This window comes from Drosophila ananassae, chromosome 3R, assembly GCF_017639315.1.
Source record: "Drosophila ananassae strain 14024-0371.13 chromosome 3R, ASM1763931v2, whole genome shotgun sequence".
In the NCBI taxonomy this organism is placed as follows: Eukaryota; Metazoa; Arthropoda; class Insecta; order Diptera; family Drosophilidae; genus Drosophila; species Drosophila ananassae.
In genome coordinates this window covers 20,848,419-20,863,797 of record NC_057930.1, presented here as the reverse complement: position 1 = coordinate 20,863,797, position 15,379 = coordinate 20,848,419, and the positions used below count along the sequence as shown (strand labels likewise).

Sequence of the window (15,379 nt, the reverse complement as noted above, 5' to 3'; positions counted from 1 at the left end):
CTCAAAGAAAAAATAATGATTCTTCGTGATTTTTACTTATTCGATCAAAGAATTTAAAATTAAAATCCTAACAATATTTATTGTTTACGGTCTCAAAGATAAACCCATTTTTCCTCATTCAAAATAGTTTTTAAAATTTTGTAAATCACTCTTATACTTTCGAATATACTGTTGCCAACTATTTCGATAAAAAGTGGTAGTAGAGTAGAAGATCTGCGAAACCATCGACAGACAGAACATCGATAGGGAACTCGATGTATCTGCACCTCTAACTAGCAGCACTTCTACTTAATTTTGTTGTCTTTTATTTAATTTTTTTTTATGTTTAGAACGGGTGTGCTTACGTTAATGAATTTTGTTTTTTAATAAATTGTAGCGTGGTCGAAAGAGTCGCATCCGAGAAACCCTGGCGCAGCTTTCTCCTTTGGGTGGATATTCCAATTGTAAAACTTACATGCAAATGCCCGTGAAGCAAGTCTTCAGATCCGTGGAGCACCGAGCACAGCAGAAATGCCATTAAAGTTCTTGAAAAAGTGTCGCCAGTACAATGTGACGTCCAAGAGCTTGTTCGTTATATCAGTCCATCACCTGTTGGGTGAGTAAACCAGGGGGCGTAGCTGCCAGCAGCCCAGCGACAAAGCAATAAGCAAACAGCTGCACACTTTTATTTTTCAAATTTAAATAATTGAAAATCTGTTCATAAATATTCCTTATGCTTTAGCGTGATGTGTGTTATGGGTGGATTTTAATTTCAATATTTTGAAGTTGAAAAACTCTCAGATACTTGTTGCACATTACCCTTTAACAGAGCCCCCCTTAACAGAGGCTAGGACAGATAACAGTGCACTGTTAAAAATTACCCAGAAAAAGTCATAAGTCTTCAACAATTTCCCTTTCAGACACCTCCAGCACGGTGGACTGCACCATCAGTTCGGAGAGCAAGGGACAAGAGTGCCTGGACAACGTCTGCCAGCGTCTGGTCATCCACCAGTCCGAGTTCTTCGGGTTCAGGTACCTGGTCAAAGGCAAGGAGGACGAGTACAAATGGATCGACCTGGAGCGCTCCCTCAGCCGGCAGCTGGAAAAGTATGCTTCCGGGACGAAGATTTACCTCCGGGTGCGCCACTATGTGACCACAGACGTCCGGCTGCTGAGCGACGAGGCCACACGGTTCTACTACTTCCTGCAGCTGAAGAGCGACATCTATGAGGGGCGCATCGCCTGCGACATCCGAACGGCCATCCTGCTGGCGCTCTACTGCCGGCAGGCGGAGTACGACAGCTACCAGGGCGACAAGCAGAGCAAGGACTATCTCAAGAAGTCGCTGGTGCTGCCGCGCAACATGCAGGGCCTGGCCAACGACGACAGCATGCTGGAGGGGCTGATCGTGGAGGTGCTGCAGCAGCAGCCGGGCCTGGCGCATCTCAGCCAGAGTCAGGCGGAGGAGATGTACATCAAGTGCTGCCAGCATCTGGACGGCTACGGCGAGGAGCGGTTCGCTGCCAAGGACACGTTGGGAAACGACATGCTCCTGGGCTTGGCCATCAACGGGATGGTCGTGAACTCGGACAATGGTCGCCAGTACTTTCCGTGGAAGGACTTCCAGACGGTGACTATTGACAAGCGGACTATCAAGATCGAGCAGAACAAGTTGGACGGCGACGGGAGCATCGTGGGCAGCTTCATTTTCAGCGAGGCGGACACGGCCCGCTACTTCTGGAAGCTCTGCATAAGCCAGCACAAGTTCTTCAAGCGCTACATCGACACGGCGACGTCCTCGAGCCTGGGTAGCGGGGCGGAGGTGGAGAGTGGTCCCCAGGGCGACTACGACTACGCGGATGTGGCCGCCGTCGACTTGCAGAAACAGCAACAGATGCAGCAGCAGCAGAACCAACAGTTGCAGCACCAGCAGCAGCAACAGCAGATCCAGCAACAGCACCAGCAGATGATGCTCTCGTCGAACATATCCCTGGCCGCCAGTCAGAGCCAGAGCCAGCTCCTCGGCCAGAGCAGCTCCTGCCTCGACCTGAGCAACAACAACCTGCACAGCAGCAACGGCATGCTCCACCACGTCAGTGGCAACAACAACGATGAGCGGGAGCGCCTCAAGGCGATGCTCCCCACCTACCGTCCAGCACCAGACTACGAGACAGCCGTGCAGCTTAAGTACCGAACTCCGTCCGCCGAGCTACACAACGTAGCCTTGGCCCTGGCAGCTCCTGGGAATGCCTACTTTGCCGGATCCCAGCCGGACGTCCACAATCCTGGTGTGTACACCGAGAACCTTCTCTACGGCCACCTGACTTCGCATCGGTATCCGGATGTGGCGCAGCCTGCCGCCCTCCATCACCACATTAATCTGTACCAGACACAGCAGCAGCATCAGCAGCAACCGCAGCCGGTGAGCACGGCCCAGGCGTACCTGGAGCTGTCCCAGCGCATGCACATGTTGCGCCACAAGGCACCGCCGCCATATCCCGTCAATCGGCTCAGCTCCTCCTCGACGCCCGACCTGGCTGTGGCCACGCCCCGTCCCCTGCATGGCTACCGCAACTATGTGAGTGGCTCGTCGCCGGATCTAGTCTCAAACCGGACTCTGCTCAATGGTGGACAGTATTTGGCGCTGGCAGCCGGCAACCATGCTGGCAACATGCCGACGTCGTCCGGTGCTACCATGTTGCACCAGTACCCGTACGTGGGGCACATGGGGCACTCGCAACCCTACCTGCCGCCGCAAGGGACCTTCGAGAACCTCAACATGATCGAAGAGCAGCCGTCCATAATGTCGCAGTTGCGCCAGTCGGCGATGAGTCAGGCCGCTGCTGCTGCCGCCTCGGCCGTAGTTAGTCACAAGTAAGTGTTATCCGATGAGGCGATTACTCGACACTCACCATTCTATTTGTTCCAGCTCTTCCACCCTTCCCCCAAGTGGCTACCGCAGCTCAGTGCCTCCGCCGGCCAGCAGCCCACAGCCACCGCCGGTGACCGCGACGCCTCAGAAAGTAACAGCGCCCACGCCACTGCAACGCAGCGTGGAGAACGGGTCGATTGAGCCCATTTATGAGAACGTACCGCTGCCGCAGCGAGCGTCTGGAGGCAGCAGTGGGGCGGCACATGCGGAGGCTATGCGGCAACGCGCTTCCTCCATACAATCGGCTCCTCCTGGCGTGGTTCCTGTGCCGGCGGCTCGGCACACCAGCACCACCAACATAACTGTCAACGCGCCACCAGAGGACGAGCTGACGCGCAACATCAAGATCTTTGCGGCGGATCGGGCGGCCAGCTCGGAGATGCAACTGATGGAGCCGCAGTCGCCGAAGAGAGCTTCCCGAGCGGCTAGTGCTGCTCCCACTGTGGGAGTGACGCTTCCAAACCGGCAATACCGCTCCACGGTCAGCCTAAACAAGTCGCCGACCGTGGATGCCATCTCGCCCGCCAACGACTCGCTCCAACAGCAATTCAGTGCCATGAATCTATCCGCCAACACATCGGCGTCCACCTCCTCCGTGTTCAATTCCACGCTAGACACAACATACTCCTCGGCGGCCAGCAAGGACACTAAGCGCAAGAAGCGCTGGAACTTCCTGGCCCGGAGCAAGACTCCCGACAAGCAAAAAGCCGCCACGCTGGGCAGGGAGAAGGCCACGGCCGGGCAACACGCCAAGCTAGCGGCGAAGCTGAAACTGGCCCAGGATGACCTCAACCTCCCCAATCGTTGGTCGGTGGGGGTCAGCAAGCCCCAACCGATTTCCGGCCGGTATTCCAAGGATAAACTGGTTCGTAATCATAACTGATTCCTCCATTTGGAAGTTAATCCTTACTATCCCCGCTTCCAGTGCCAAATACTCACTGAGAAGTTGCAGGACTCTCAGTTGTTCATGGAATTCGAGCGCATACCGAAGCGCCGGGAGCACGCATTGTACGAGTGTGCTCTGCTGGAGGAGAACGAGTCGAAGAACCACGATCCCAACTTCCTACCCTACGACGACAACCGTGTACGACTCACACCATCAATGGACAACAGGCATGGCTACGTGAATGCCTCGTACATATCTGTAAGATAAAATCTGATCTCATTTGCGGCGAGATAATAATCTGGTGACTTGTTATCAACAGGCTACGGTGGGCATCAAACAGAGGTTCTACATTGTGGCCCAATCTCCGCAAGACACACAGACAATGCGCATCTTCTGGCAGTGCGTCTGGGAGGCGGATGTGTACTTGGTGGTCCAGCTAGTCGAGGACATAAGCTACATTCCCCAGACCAGTCAGCAGCGCCTGGAATTCGGACAGGTTTTTACTTCTCGATGAATGTGAGGATCTTATGGCTTATGGCTTTTATTTTCTTTAGTTTCAAGTGTACCAGGAGTTCTCCCAGACCACCGACAGATGCACCACCAGCAAACTGCGACTCTTCCACGCTCCCTCGCGACGCTACCGTTCCGTCTGGCATCTGCAGTACGCAGACTGGGCCGAACAGAACTGCCCTCGCGACCTAAACCACTTTCTTGACTTCCTCGAGGAGCTTAACTCCGTGCGGCTGGCTTCCACGCACGAAGTGCCCCCGGGCCACAACACCAACCCGCCCGTTCTCATCCACTGCCTGGAAGGAGGCGGCCGATCGGGGGTTACTTTGACGGCGGATCTATTGCTCTACACTCTAGATCACAACGAGGTGGGTGATGGGAGGGATTCTCTCTTCTTTCGTTTTTCATTCATCAAATCTGATCTTTCAGGACCTGGACATACCCCGAGTTATTGGCCAGCTGCGTCACCAGCGGGACAGCATCATACCCTCCCTAGCGCAGTACAAGTTCATCTATAATCTTCTAGTTACCTATCTGAAGCGCACGAGGTTGATTTAAAGGACATCGAACATATTTTTGGGGGAAGAGGTTGCCTATACTTCATATCCATTGCAGCTAGCCATGGCTTGTTGAAACCCCTACCATTATGTTTTTATTGTTTCTGGGGTTAGGCGCCTTTTCTATTCCAACTGCTTCTAATTAAGTTGAAAATTCATTACCAAACTACAAGGCTAACAGCAACTACCACCAATTGTGTTAATAATAGTGCCTAGGTAGTTGCGATGATTGGCCGCGAGTAACAAATTTATATTCAAAAAGCAATAAAAACAATAGAACTTTTATAATATTTAACGTATTTATGTGAAAAATCGATTTTAAACATAAAGCTTCCAATGGAGAATCCATCCAATAAATTGTGAAAAATAAAAGGTGTTTTTGCAATGGGTTCTGGTTCAAGCTGAAAAAGTAATTAAAACTTATTTGTTTTGAATTTTTTTATTATTTATTTTTACAATACAATTTAGGTTTCAATTTGAATAACTTTTATAAGCCTAAAAAGCAAATCGGTAGTTGGAATCTTAATGTAAAGAGCATAATGTGTATACATCTATATATTTTTTGATTGTGAATGTTTCCTTGGTTTGAGAAAAAAAAACATCATTTGATTTTTGCCTAGGAATTTAAGCTATTTTTCGAATCGTAATCGTATGTTGTATATATAGAGATTTCTTGTATATAGGTAGGTAAATATATATCTATATTTATTTGTTTATATCTAACATGAATCAATGCACACTCGCAAAAATAGAAATATATATTGGAGTCATTTACGTGTGAGATACAACATGTTCACAAAAATTGATTATTTTGGATTTCTTTTTCAAGTCTCTCTTACAAACTTATTTCTTCTGGTTGGTTTTTCGATTTACTTGTACTTTGATAGTTTCATTTCTGTTGTGTGCTTTCTGTCTATATGTCTTTCATCAATGTTTACACAAAAATATTGCATGTCTTTTTCATTTCATTCAGTGAGGGGCAATTAAATACAACGATTTCTTTGTAAAACAGAAATAAATGCATATCCCCATTAACTATTTCCTTTCATTCTTTTTGTCTTAAAAACTATATATTTGGAATTGGAGCGAAGGTTTTCAAGGTAACGTATATATAGTATGTAGTAGCAAACTTGTACATAAGCATAAAAAGCGCGAAAGGTGAAAGTGTGTACTGATTAGTGGAATTAATGTGAGAGCTATGATTTCTTGTGCTGGGCATTGGGCATTGAAATTCGTATCTTAGGTTCTTACACTTCTAAATGCCGACACAAGCTCTTAAGAAACATTATATTTAGGTCTGCTTAGGGGGTCTGCCTGCAGACTGTTCTTCTTTTAAGAGAAAAGGCAATCAAATGTGGAGCTTCAGGAGGAGTTTGGAATTTGGCTAAATTATAATAAGTTCGTAGGCTAATTATTACATTCCAGACAGTGCTCTATGCTTCGGTGTAGCGGAAAGATGATTGGATTTAATCGAAACCACAACCTTAACAAATTTTGGCAACTCTATTTACTAAAAATATACGAATACAAAATTATATTTTTAGTTCGAAGCCCTCCTTTATGTTTTCTAAGAGAGTGTTTTGCAAGCTTTTCTTATAAATAGTTAAAAAAATATATATTTTGGTTGAAAGAACTTCAAAACTGGTTTAAAGAGGAGACCACATTTGAATATTTATTTAAATTAGTTTAAGAAAGTTTACCCCAAAAACTCTATATATATTCTTAAACAGAAAAGGCCATATTTTTCAGTCCTTGTCTAGACATTTACTGCCTTTAGGAGCTAAGATTATAAGACTGATATCTAAGCTGACGAAGGAAGTTATAAAAAACTACTAAATAGCTGCCATAGGAGCGGTCAGGTAATATTTGTTTTATTATTTTTTTATTGAATTTTAAGGGTAAAAGTGAGAAAGGTTATTGAAATTATATTTTAGTTTCATGTTTTTAGACAAATGTTAGAAAAAGACAAATTAAAACCAGAAAAGATATATGTAATCTTTTCGGAAAATTATGTTTAAGTATTCTTTGTTTTTTTTGCAGTGTACATAGAGAGAAATAGTGCTTTTAATTTAATTGTTTAATATACAGTTCTGTCTATAAGTAGTATGGTTCAGGTTCGACACTTAGATCTGGGGGAATGTGGAAGATATATCCTTGTTCCTATTCTATTAAATTCCTTTTTTGAGAATTACTCTCCTTATTTTAAATATTTGAGAAAAACGTGTGTTTTATGTACTCAACAAAGAAAAGAATAATTAAAAATAGTTTCATGGTTTTAATTTGCCTTTTTTCTGTGGAAATTAATTGAAAGAAATAGATTTAAAATATTGCACGAACTTTATAGATTTTCGTAACTTTAGAACTTATTGAGATACTTGGTATTCCATAAGTTTATTTCTTAAATTTCTGTTTCTTCATTAATGGTATGTGGTTTCCTCTTTAAAAGTCTTTTTTATTTGAGTTATTATTTTGTAAAATTTATAAGAAAAAGCCTAAAACACTCTCGCTTCTACACCTGGCATACTCACAAATAACTAATTTTAAAGTTAGCGGATAAAACAGCACAGTTTGATTCATTATGGGTTCATGGGTTCATGGGTGGCATGGAGCATATGGTACACTTGGTGTTATCCATAAAATTTGGCGGGCCACCTGGAAAACAAATGAGAAATGAATTATTTGCTTGTCGAGATTCTGTCATGGATCTTAATTATATCCCCCCGAATGGGGCAGCTTCAACTCCTATCACAGAAAGAACTGATTAGAGCCCCGCTTTGCATTTGTTTGGTTGCTGGTCGCAGTCCCTGGTCTCCCCGGTCGGGAGTCATCAGTTTCTCCGGTCTATTCCGCTTACCGTGTATGTGATTGAGGTGCTCGTTGCCGGCACTACCGTGGTGATGGTACAGATTGGCCATCGGTGGCACATTGTACGGCGGAGGTGGTGGCGGTGGCATGGCCAGAGATTGCTGCTGTTTCTGGAGTTGCTGCTGGTGGTGCTGGCTGCGCATTTGCATGTATGCCGCTGCCGTTGGCGGTGCAGAGAGCTGGATAGTTGCTGTGGTTTGGTTCAGTGGTGGGGTGGGTGTGCTGGGTGCTGTGTTCGTGTTCTGGCAGGGACTGTTCAGGTTGCGGGTCACAGCGCTGTTCGATATCTGCTGGAGCAGCCGGCAGTCGGCCACCGTGTACACCGGCGAGGTGATCTCGTACTGTGCACTTGCCATTGGCTGTTGGTATTGTGGGTTGTGATGATGCTGGTGGTGGTGGTGGAGCTGCTGCTGCTGCTGCTGCTGATGGGCATAGCCACTGTCGCACGACGATATGGAACCTGTTGGGTGTGTGAAAGTAGCGTAAAGAAGAGTTCGTCTCAAGTGGCGGCCATTAAATGGGTTTCCATCTACGGGAATCATTCAAAGCCGCCACGAGCTACGTCTACTGTAAGGTGTGTGTGCTTGTTGTTGTTTGTTGTGTGTGTGTGTGTGTGTGTGTGTGAGTAACCCGACCACCAAACCGACTCCCAACCAACCACCAACTTAAATACCAAATGCAAGCAAGTCTAAAGCAGGTTCGAGCTAAAGCTACTGTCTAAAGGCCTAATCAGGAAGTGGAAACAGGATTAAGGATGTGCTCGCGAATGTTGTGCGGTTTGGAAGTTAATTTCAAGTCATAACTACTATTATTTTTGATTATTCCAGCGGGCACACCCTCCATCCCTGCATCCAACTCTAGTAGCATCTAAAAGCATTTTATTCTCATCTAGAACACAATGGACACTCACCGGATGTCACGGATTTGCGCAGTGGCAGTTCGCGAAAGGTAGTCACACTACTGCTCTCCAGGGAGAGATCGACCGACGGCAGGGGTGGTGGCGGGGCAGGAGTATCCGAGTGGGAGCGCTCGTGGATGGCGCGAGTGGGCATGATGTTGCCTGGAAATAAAAAAAACCCAAGAAAGTTAACACTAATCCAGTGGAAGATTAAGAGAGTAAGTTACCTGCTGATGCCAGGCGTCGATGGGAGCAGGGACTCGGAGTGGGAGTACACTGAGAGCTGACCACCGCAGCGGCTGCAGGGGAGGTGGCCATTCCGCTGGGCACTCCTGCCGGCGTACTAAAGCCGTGGGCCGCGTGCATGTGGTGGAGTGGGGGGATGACGCCGGGTAGGGCTGAGCCGTGGCGCGGCACGAACGGCTGGTGGGGGCGAATCTTGGAGGACTCCGACAACGATAGCATCTTCTTGACGGCCTGGGGCGAGGCGGTGCCGAACTTGGGCCCGTTGTTGTGCAGCTGGCGGCGCTGATGATCGCTGGTGGAGCTGGTCGAACTGGTGGTGGAGAGGGTGGGCGAACTGGGGTGCCGCTTTCGCAGGGAAAGCGACGAATTGGGGGCCGAGCTGGAGCTGGTCTGTGAGTATATGCTCAGTTGATCGCCGGCGTTGAGGCTGGAGCTGGCGCCTCCCCCGCCGCCGGAGCTGCTGCCACCAATGCCACTGGAGTTGCCCACGCTGCGGTGGGAGTTGCTGCCGTGGGAGATGCTGCCCGAGTAGGTGGAGCCGTGCGGCGGCTCGCACTCCAGCGAGAACTTGTGCAGGAGGTCCTCGTCGCTCAGTATCTTCAGGCTGTTGAGGTAGGCCTTCACCCGACGCACCATCTGGGCCTCCTCGAACATCTTCTTGGGATTGGGCGCCGCCGCCGACTTCTTGCGGCGCTTTATCGTCGCCTGGCCGGCGTTGGCGGCGATCACCGCTCCGGCAGCGGCATTGCTCTGCGAAGCGGACATCTGATTGAGCGAGAAGAGGGCGTTGGAGGGCGACTGGCCCTTGAGCTCCAGGATGGCCAGTAGGTCGTAGGGGGAGCTGCACATGTGGGTGAGCAGGCGCACCTCCTTGGCGAGCATCCGCAGCTTCTCGAAGTTGATGAGCCCGTCGACTCTCGTGTCATTGCCCAGGTGGATGAAGGTCAGATCCTTCTTGACAATCGGATAGAACGGGATGATGGGGTGCTGGGCCAGCAGTTCGGCGGACACCAGTTGCCGGTACTTGCTCATGTTGCGCGAGGGATCCATCAGGTCCTGCAGATCGTTGAACAGCCGCAGATACTTCGATGGCAGCTTCTCCCACGTCAGCCGGAGTCTGGACACGGCCCCGTGTCCCAGGCCCGAGATGATGGCGAACATGGAGTTGAAGTTGCGGCAGTCCTTGCAGTGGCGAGCTATTTTGATGAACTGCTTCACGATCTTCATGCGCCGCACAATGTTGTGCTCCGTGCAGATCTCGCTCACCACCCAGAACATCTCCCGGTTGACCAGCTCGGCGAACTTGCTCAGCATGGGCACTCCATACCGGGAGCGCAGCTCGAACAGCTCGTCAATATACTCGGTGGACTCTATCTGGCGGAAGTTGGCAAAGTCCTGCAGCGTCAGCTGTATGGCCAGCTCGTAGGCGTTCAGATGCAGAAAGTGGACACCGGACTCCCGCACCAACTCCAGCGCCAGTTCGTCCGGCACCAGGGGCTCCGTGCTGTCGTTTAGCTTGAGGTAATAGCGCGACGCGAAGCTGATGCGCTCCGCGAGGTTCTGCAGCTGGTCGGGAAGGCGCCGCTGCTTCACCATCCCGCCCTCCCCGACGCTCACCTCGCAGAGCGAGAAGTTGGAGCTGGGGTCGTGGATGCCGAACTCCTGCAGCGTCAGCATCACCACCTCGTGGGCCGTAGTCTCCTTGTAGATCAGCACGTACTTGCACGTCTGGTCGGACTTGTAGACCTTCAGCACGTGCTCCGGGTAGTCGGGCAGAAGGTGGGATTGGGTCGAGTTGGTGGTCAGGGTGCTGGCCGCCGATGGCCGATGAAGATGGGCGCCCAGATAGTTGGCCTGCAGGGTGCCACCCACTCCTCCCGACTCGCTGTTGGCGTCGTAGTTGAGACTGGTCAGATCCGGATTCGATTGGGACTGGTAGAGCCGGCCACTGCCAGCCGACCCGTTGCTCGAGGGCTGCGTGGAGCTGACCGAGCCGCCTGGCTGGAGCTTTGACTTTGGCTCGTTGAGCAGAGCGTCGGAGGAGTCGTTGAGACTGCCCACGTGGTGCTGCTGCTTGTTCAGGAGGTTCATCTTGGCCAGGGCCTTTTGCAGCCGACGCTTGGGCGCCAGGGTCATGAACCCGCCCTTAGTGTCCTGCTGGTCCGAGTGCATGTTGCTGCCGGAGTTGCTTCCTGCCCCCTTCTTGGCCGAGCTGCTGTTGACGCTCTGCAGAAGTTGCTGCATGAAGTTGGAGGCCATACTGCCGCCACTCACCGGCGGCGTCTGGGGCGGCGCACAGTCCGGCTGATCGAGCAGCATATCCACCGAGCTGAGGCGCACCATGTGAGCCCGGTTGCTGGCTGCGACGCTGGCCAGCTCGTCCGTGGTGCTGTCCGACCGGCCGTGCAGCTTCGCGATGTCGTTGGCGCATATGCGGCGTGGACTTCGCAGACTTTTGAAGCTGCCACTTCCAGCGGAGAGCCCGCCGGATCCAGCTGATCCGCCACCATGTTCCAGAGCCTGCATTATTTCCTTGAAGCCGAGCAGGTTGCTCTTCACACTGATGCTCAAGTGGGTGGTGCCGGTGATGATCTCGAGGGCACGCTTGCTCGTCACGTGGTCCAGCGACTGCCCGTTGACCTCGTGGATCTGGTCGCCGCGCTTGAGACCCACGTCCTGGGCCTTGGATCCCGCCTCCACGTGGGAAATGTAGATGCCCACCGACGCGTTTCCGGTGGCTGCGGCCACGCTTCGCAGTTCATAGCCGCCGACTATCTGGAAGTTGAGGGGCTCGTCCCGGGAGGAGCGCGTCAGGGTGCAGCTGCGCATGCGGGCCTTGGCCGCGCAGGCGATGTGCAGGAGCCGCAGCTGGCTCAGTAGCTTCTTGCGCTCCAGCAGCGCCTCGAACACCTCCAGAAACTCCATCATTTCGTGGTCCGCCTCAAAGTCCGTGAAGTGATTGTTCACCCAGAGGAGGACAACGCGAGTGACTCGGTCCCGCAGCTCCTGGGTCTTGTGCGCGTCCGCCTGTTCCAAGTCGAACCAGTGCAGGAGCTTGCTGCTCACTTCCTGCGGGTTCTGGATGAAGATGCGATGCGTCAGCAGAAAGTCCTCGACGTAGGTGGGATCTGTCACCGAGTTCTCTTCCACCAATTGCTGCAGCAGTCGTTCGGGTGTGCCCCGGATGACTACGTGGCCACGCTTGGTGTTCAGATTGGCAGATGCTCCTGCCGCTGATGCAGCACTGCCGGCCGAATCGGCCCCACAGCTTCGCAGCTCCGTGACCATGACCACCCGACCATCCTCGTCCTCGTGCCGCCGAGTGTTCTCCTCGCCCTGGTGCTGTATGCGGTAGTAGTCGGTCTGGGTGATGCAAACGAACTGGCAGTCGTCGCACTTGGTTCGCATCACGCCCCTGTGGTAGAGCTTGTCCATGGTGGGAAGAATGCCGAAGCAGTCGCCCATCTGCAGCTCCTCGCGGCTGCCGTTGGCGTGCTCGATCTCCACAGCTCCGTTGATGAGAACGGACCAGGAATCCAACTCCTCGCCGTCTGACATGACCACCGTGCCGGACTTGTCCACCACGGCGAACACCATCACCGAGCAGAGGGCCCGGCGCACGGCCAGGGTGATGTTGGTGAAGGCCTTCAGGCCCTGCGTGAATTCCAGTAGCACCTCCACATCCTCTTCACTCCGTTCGGCTGGGTCCTTCTCCAGACAGTCCCTCACTGCATCCCGCACCGTTAAGCTCTGAAATAGTACATTTTTTTTTTTGTCATTTAATGGAGGAATAAATAGAATCTATTTCTGAATGTTAATGAACTAGAAACTGCGTCTATCCACTAGGGTCAAGGTCAGCCGACTTACATCCATGCTCTCCGCCAGATCCTCCTCATCGGAATCCACAACCGATTCGACCAGACCGGAGAGGTCTATCTCCTCCGCCTCCAGCGACGATGCGTAGTTGGAGGCCATTGTATCGCTGCCACTGTACGCCGAACTGGTGTCACTAGAATGGGAGCCCCTGTTGCATTTTTGGTGCAGTTCCGGCCGGTTTATTGCTGACGTGTTGCTGCCCACCACCGCTCCTGTGCTGATTGTGCTTGAGGGTGGATACTGTTGAGGGTCGTGGGGGAATTTTAAATTAGTTATTTGTTGTAATGCAAGAGAGATCGCATCACTTACATGTCTGATATGGTGATATGAATCCATGAGGTATTACTTCTACTGACTTCTACGGCGCTCTAGCCGCCATCCACCAGATGTGATATGCGATGAGATTGTTAATTGGAATCTGGAAATAAAGCAGAGCAGGTGCTGATTAAAAATCATCTTAATCAGAGATTATTATATAGTACTATATGTTTCGTAAGACAAGCCCTTATAGGACACTGTTTAACAAAGAATTTGAGATTAAAGTTATATTTTTAAGAAAAGTGAAAGTCTGGATAAGTTTTATTTTAAAAACACGATAGATTTTTACTCTCCCTTAGTATATATACTATCAAAGAAAGTACATAGCACTAACAGACCACAAAGGGTCACAGAAATAACCCTTTTGTTTCGAGATACCATCTTTAAACGAACAATAGTGAAATTTTAGGTTGAAATAAAGCTACGGTGAGAAGATATTGGTCAATTTTTTTTTTGTTCCTACTATGTTTGCTTTTGAATGTTGGAGGTGTTGCTTTTGTTTCTCGTCTCCCCTCCCGACTAGCGACTAGCAGTTTAATTTTCCGCAACAACAAAAAACAATGCTGCCAATAAATTAAGCGAAACAAAAACAAGCAGAGAGCGACACAAGAGTAGCCACAAAATTCTCATGCAATTGAGATACAGATACACAGATACGAGGGGCGATGGTGTGTGGGAGCTAAGCTGCTACTGTACGTGAGTGTGTGTGTGTGAGTGTTGGTGGCTGAGAGGGCGACACAGAAAAATAATAACACAAAAACGAAATTGTAGGCGACGACTTCCGTTCGCTGGATAAGCCATTTACAATAAGACCGTTGCAAAATCAAATCGTATAATAAATAAGAGCCACTTTAAACTAAGAGCCACCACCACACACGCACACCACTCATAGCCTAGCGTGGACACCAGCATTTAACACGGACGAGATACAAGAGACAAGAATATGGGCGTGATTGTACAGTCCAATGGTTTCGCTGGCCCACGGCGTCCATATCGGTCCCCACATCGAAGCACTTGCTAATTATACGCACAGTTTTTATAGACGAGCAACGCAGGCTTTTACATTTTTCCTCCTCCTACTGCTGCTGCTGCTGCTGGCTGATACTGCTTTCGCCGCTGCCCTTTTAGTTGCGTACACTTTGCATAAAGAAATTCAAGCGGCGCTTGTGTGTATTGGTTGCGCATTGTTGGAATTTGTTTCACTCACACTCGCGCATCTTGGCGAAGAAAGTGGCTGCCGATCGGGGTTCCACAATATTTCTGTCACTAGTTTGCCGATTTTAATTGTTTAAATTCGAGATTATCTATTTATTTTCGATTCGAGACGCTATTTTAGAACGAGAAAATGCACTTTGAATAGAGGGCTATCTAGAGATGGAATGCACTTAGGGTTGTTGACATCGTATCGATATATATCGATACTTTTTTATACACCATTTTTAGAGGTGAAAAACAAAACACTTGTTGATAATATATTCGATAAAATGATTCAATCGATTCATATCTATCGAATTTAATTTAATGAAAATGTACCGCTCTCTGCGAATGTAATTCCATTTATTTCATTTTATTGCAAGGTTTTGTTATCGGATAGATATACTGGGGTGCAATCTTAACTCGTTTGTTTGCACGTATGTTCGTCATGCAAACAATGCGAAAAGAATATTCAAGCTGGAAATTCTAAATTTATAGCCAGCGCACTGGCCAATAAACTATTGCCAATTAATATAATATAAAGGCATTACTACAAAATCTAGGACCTGATGGCAATAATCGATATATCCATACTCTTTTCTACATCACTTTTACATACAACATTTTATATACATTTTACATAAAAATACCGAATCCACACAATTCCATTTACGATTATCGTTATTAATTTTGATATTTTTATTATTTTTTATTTAATTAAAATATATTTGCTTTTATTTAGATTTAATGTTGTTCTTTGACGATTAAAAGATTTTTTGTAGTACTTACGTCGAGAAGATTATTCCTATCCTGCCACGGCTGTTGAATATTGTCAATAAACTGCCAATGTATTTGGCGCTAAAATTAAAATCATTCAAAAATTTTCATCTGGAAAGGAATTCATAAATTTAATATTTTATTGCACAGTTTTGTGGATTTAAAAAAAAATAGGAATATAATTTAAAATGAGGAAAAACAAAAAGGGGAGTATTTTACATGATAATGACTAATGACTATTTTTAAAAATATTCCCTGAAAATTTTAATAAAGTCGTACCACTTTCAGAAGCACATCAAAGTATTTCTAGCTCGATTGAAATAATAAATCATTTTTGCATT

General features: G+C 48.7%; 2 protein-coding genes across 6 annotated transcripts; one reads left to right on the top strand and one right to left on the bottom strand.

The window, feature by feature from the left end:
- The first annotated feature begins 203 nt into the window (after nt 1-203).
- Nucleotides 204-5,236, top strand: LOC6498206 (tyrosine-protein phosphatase non-receptor type 21). The gene is made up of 7 exons (XM_044716613.1): nt 204-595; nt 900-2,853; nt 2,909-3,776; nt 3,837-4,055; nt 4,117-4,293; nt 4,352-4,675; nt 4,737-5,236. The coding sequence occupies exons 1-7, from the start codon at nt 511-513 to the stop codon at nt 4,863-4,865; spliced, it is 3,756 nt and encodes a 1,251-aa protein (XP_044572548.1). The 5' UTR covers nt 204-510; the 3' UTR covers nt 4,866-5,236.
- A 720-nt stretch (nt 5,237-5,956) lies between these two features.
- Nucleotides 5,957-14,499, bottom strand: LOC6497338 (rap guanine nucleotide exchange factor 2). 5 transcript variants are annotated; one of them, XR_001408622.3, is made up of 8 exons: nt 14,099-14,499; nt 13,059-13,167; nt 12,741-12,989; nt 8,855-12,623; nt 8,640-8,789; nt 7,719-8,189; nt 7,393-7,516; nt 5,957-6,374 (listed from the first exon to the last, which is right to left on the bottom strand). XR_001408622.3 is itself a non-coding variant. In XM_014906172.3 (7 exons), exons 2-7 carry the CDS (start codon nt 13,083-13,085, stop codon nt 7,449-7,451), a joined length of 4,734 nt encoding a protein of 1,577 aa, XP_014761658.1. In that variant the 5' UTR covers nt 13,086-13,167; nt 14,099-14,499; the 3' UTR covers nt 5,957-7,448. The 5 variants fall into 5 exon arrangements, 3 of the variants coding, with proteins under 3 accessions (XP_014761658.1, XP_001962294.1, XP_014761657.1); XM_014906172.3 differs by having other exon boundaries at nt 5,957-7,516; XM_001962258.4 differs by having other exon boundaries at nt 5,957-7,516; nt 14,275-14,499.
- Between the last annotated feature and the right edge of the window lie 880 nt (nt 14,500-15,379).

Bases quoted from the DNA above. Each gene is read 5' to 3' on its own strand.
- LOC6498206 (XM_044716613.1), top strand. From the start codon at position 511: ATGCCATTAAAGTTCTTGAAAAAGTGTCGCCAGTACAATGTGACGTCC. The intron at 596-899 runs GTGAGTAAACCA...TTTCCCTTTCAG, and splicing joins ATCAGTCCATCACCTGTTGG to ACACCTCCAGCACGGTGGAC. The intron at 4,056-4,116 runs GTAAGATAAAAT...TGTTATCAACAG, and splicing joins TGAATGCCTCGTACATATCT to GCTACGGTGGGCATCAAACA.
- LOC6497338 (XM_014906172.3), bottom strand. From the start codon at position 13,085: ATGGATTCATATCACCATATCAGACAT. The intron at 8,190-8,639 runs GTGAGTGTCCAT...CACACCCAACAG, and splicing joins GCGCAAATCCGTGACATCCG to GTTCCATATCGTCGTGCGAC. The intron at 7,517-7,718 runs GTAAGCGGAATA...TTTGTTTTCCAG, and splicing joins GCACCTCAATCACATACACG to GTGGCCCGCCAAATTTTATG.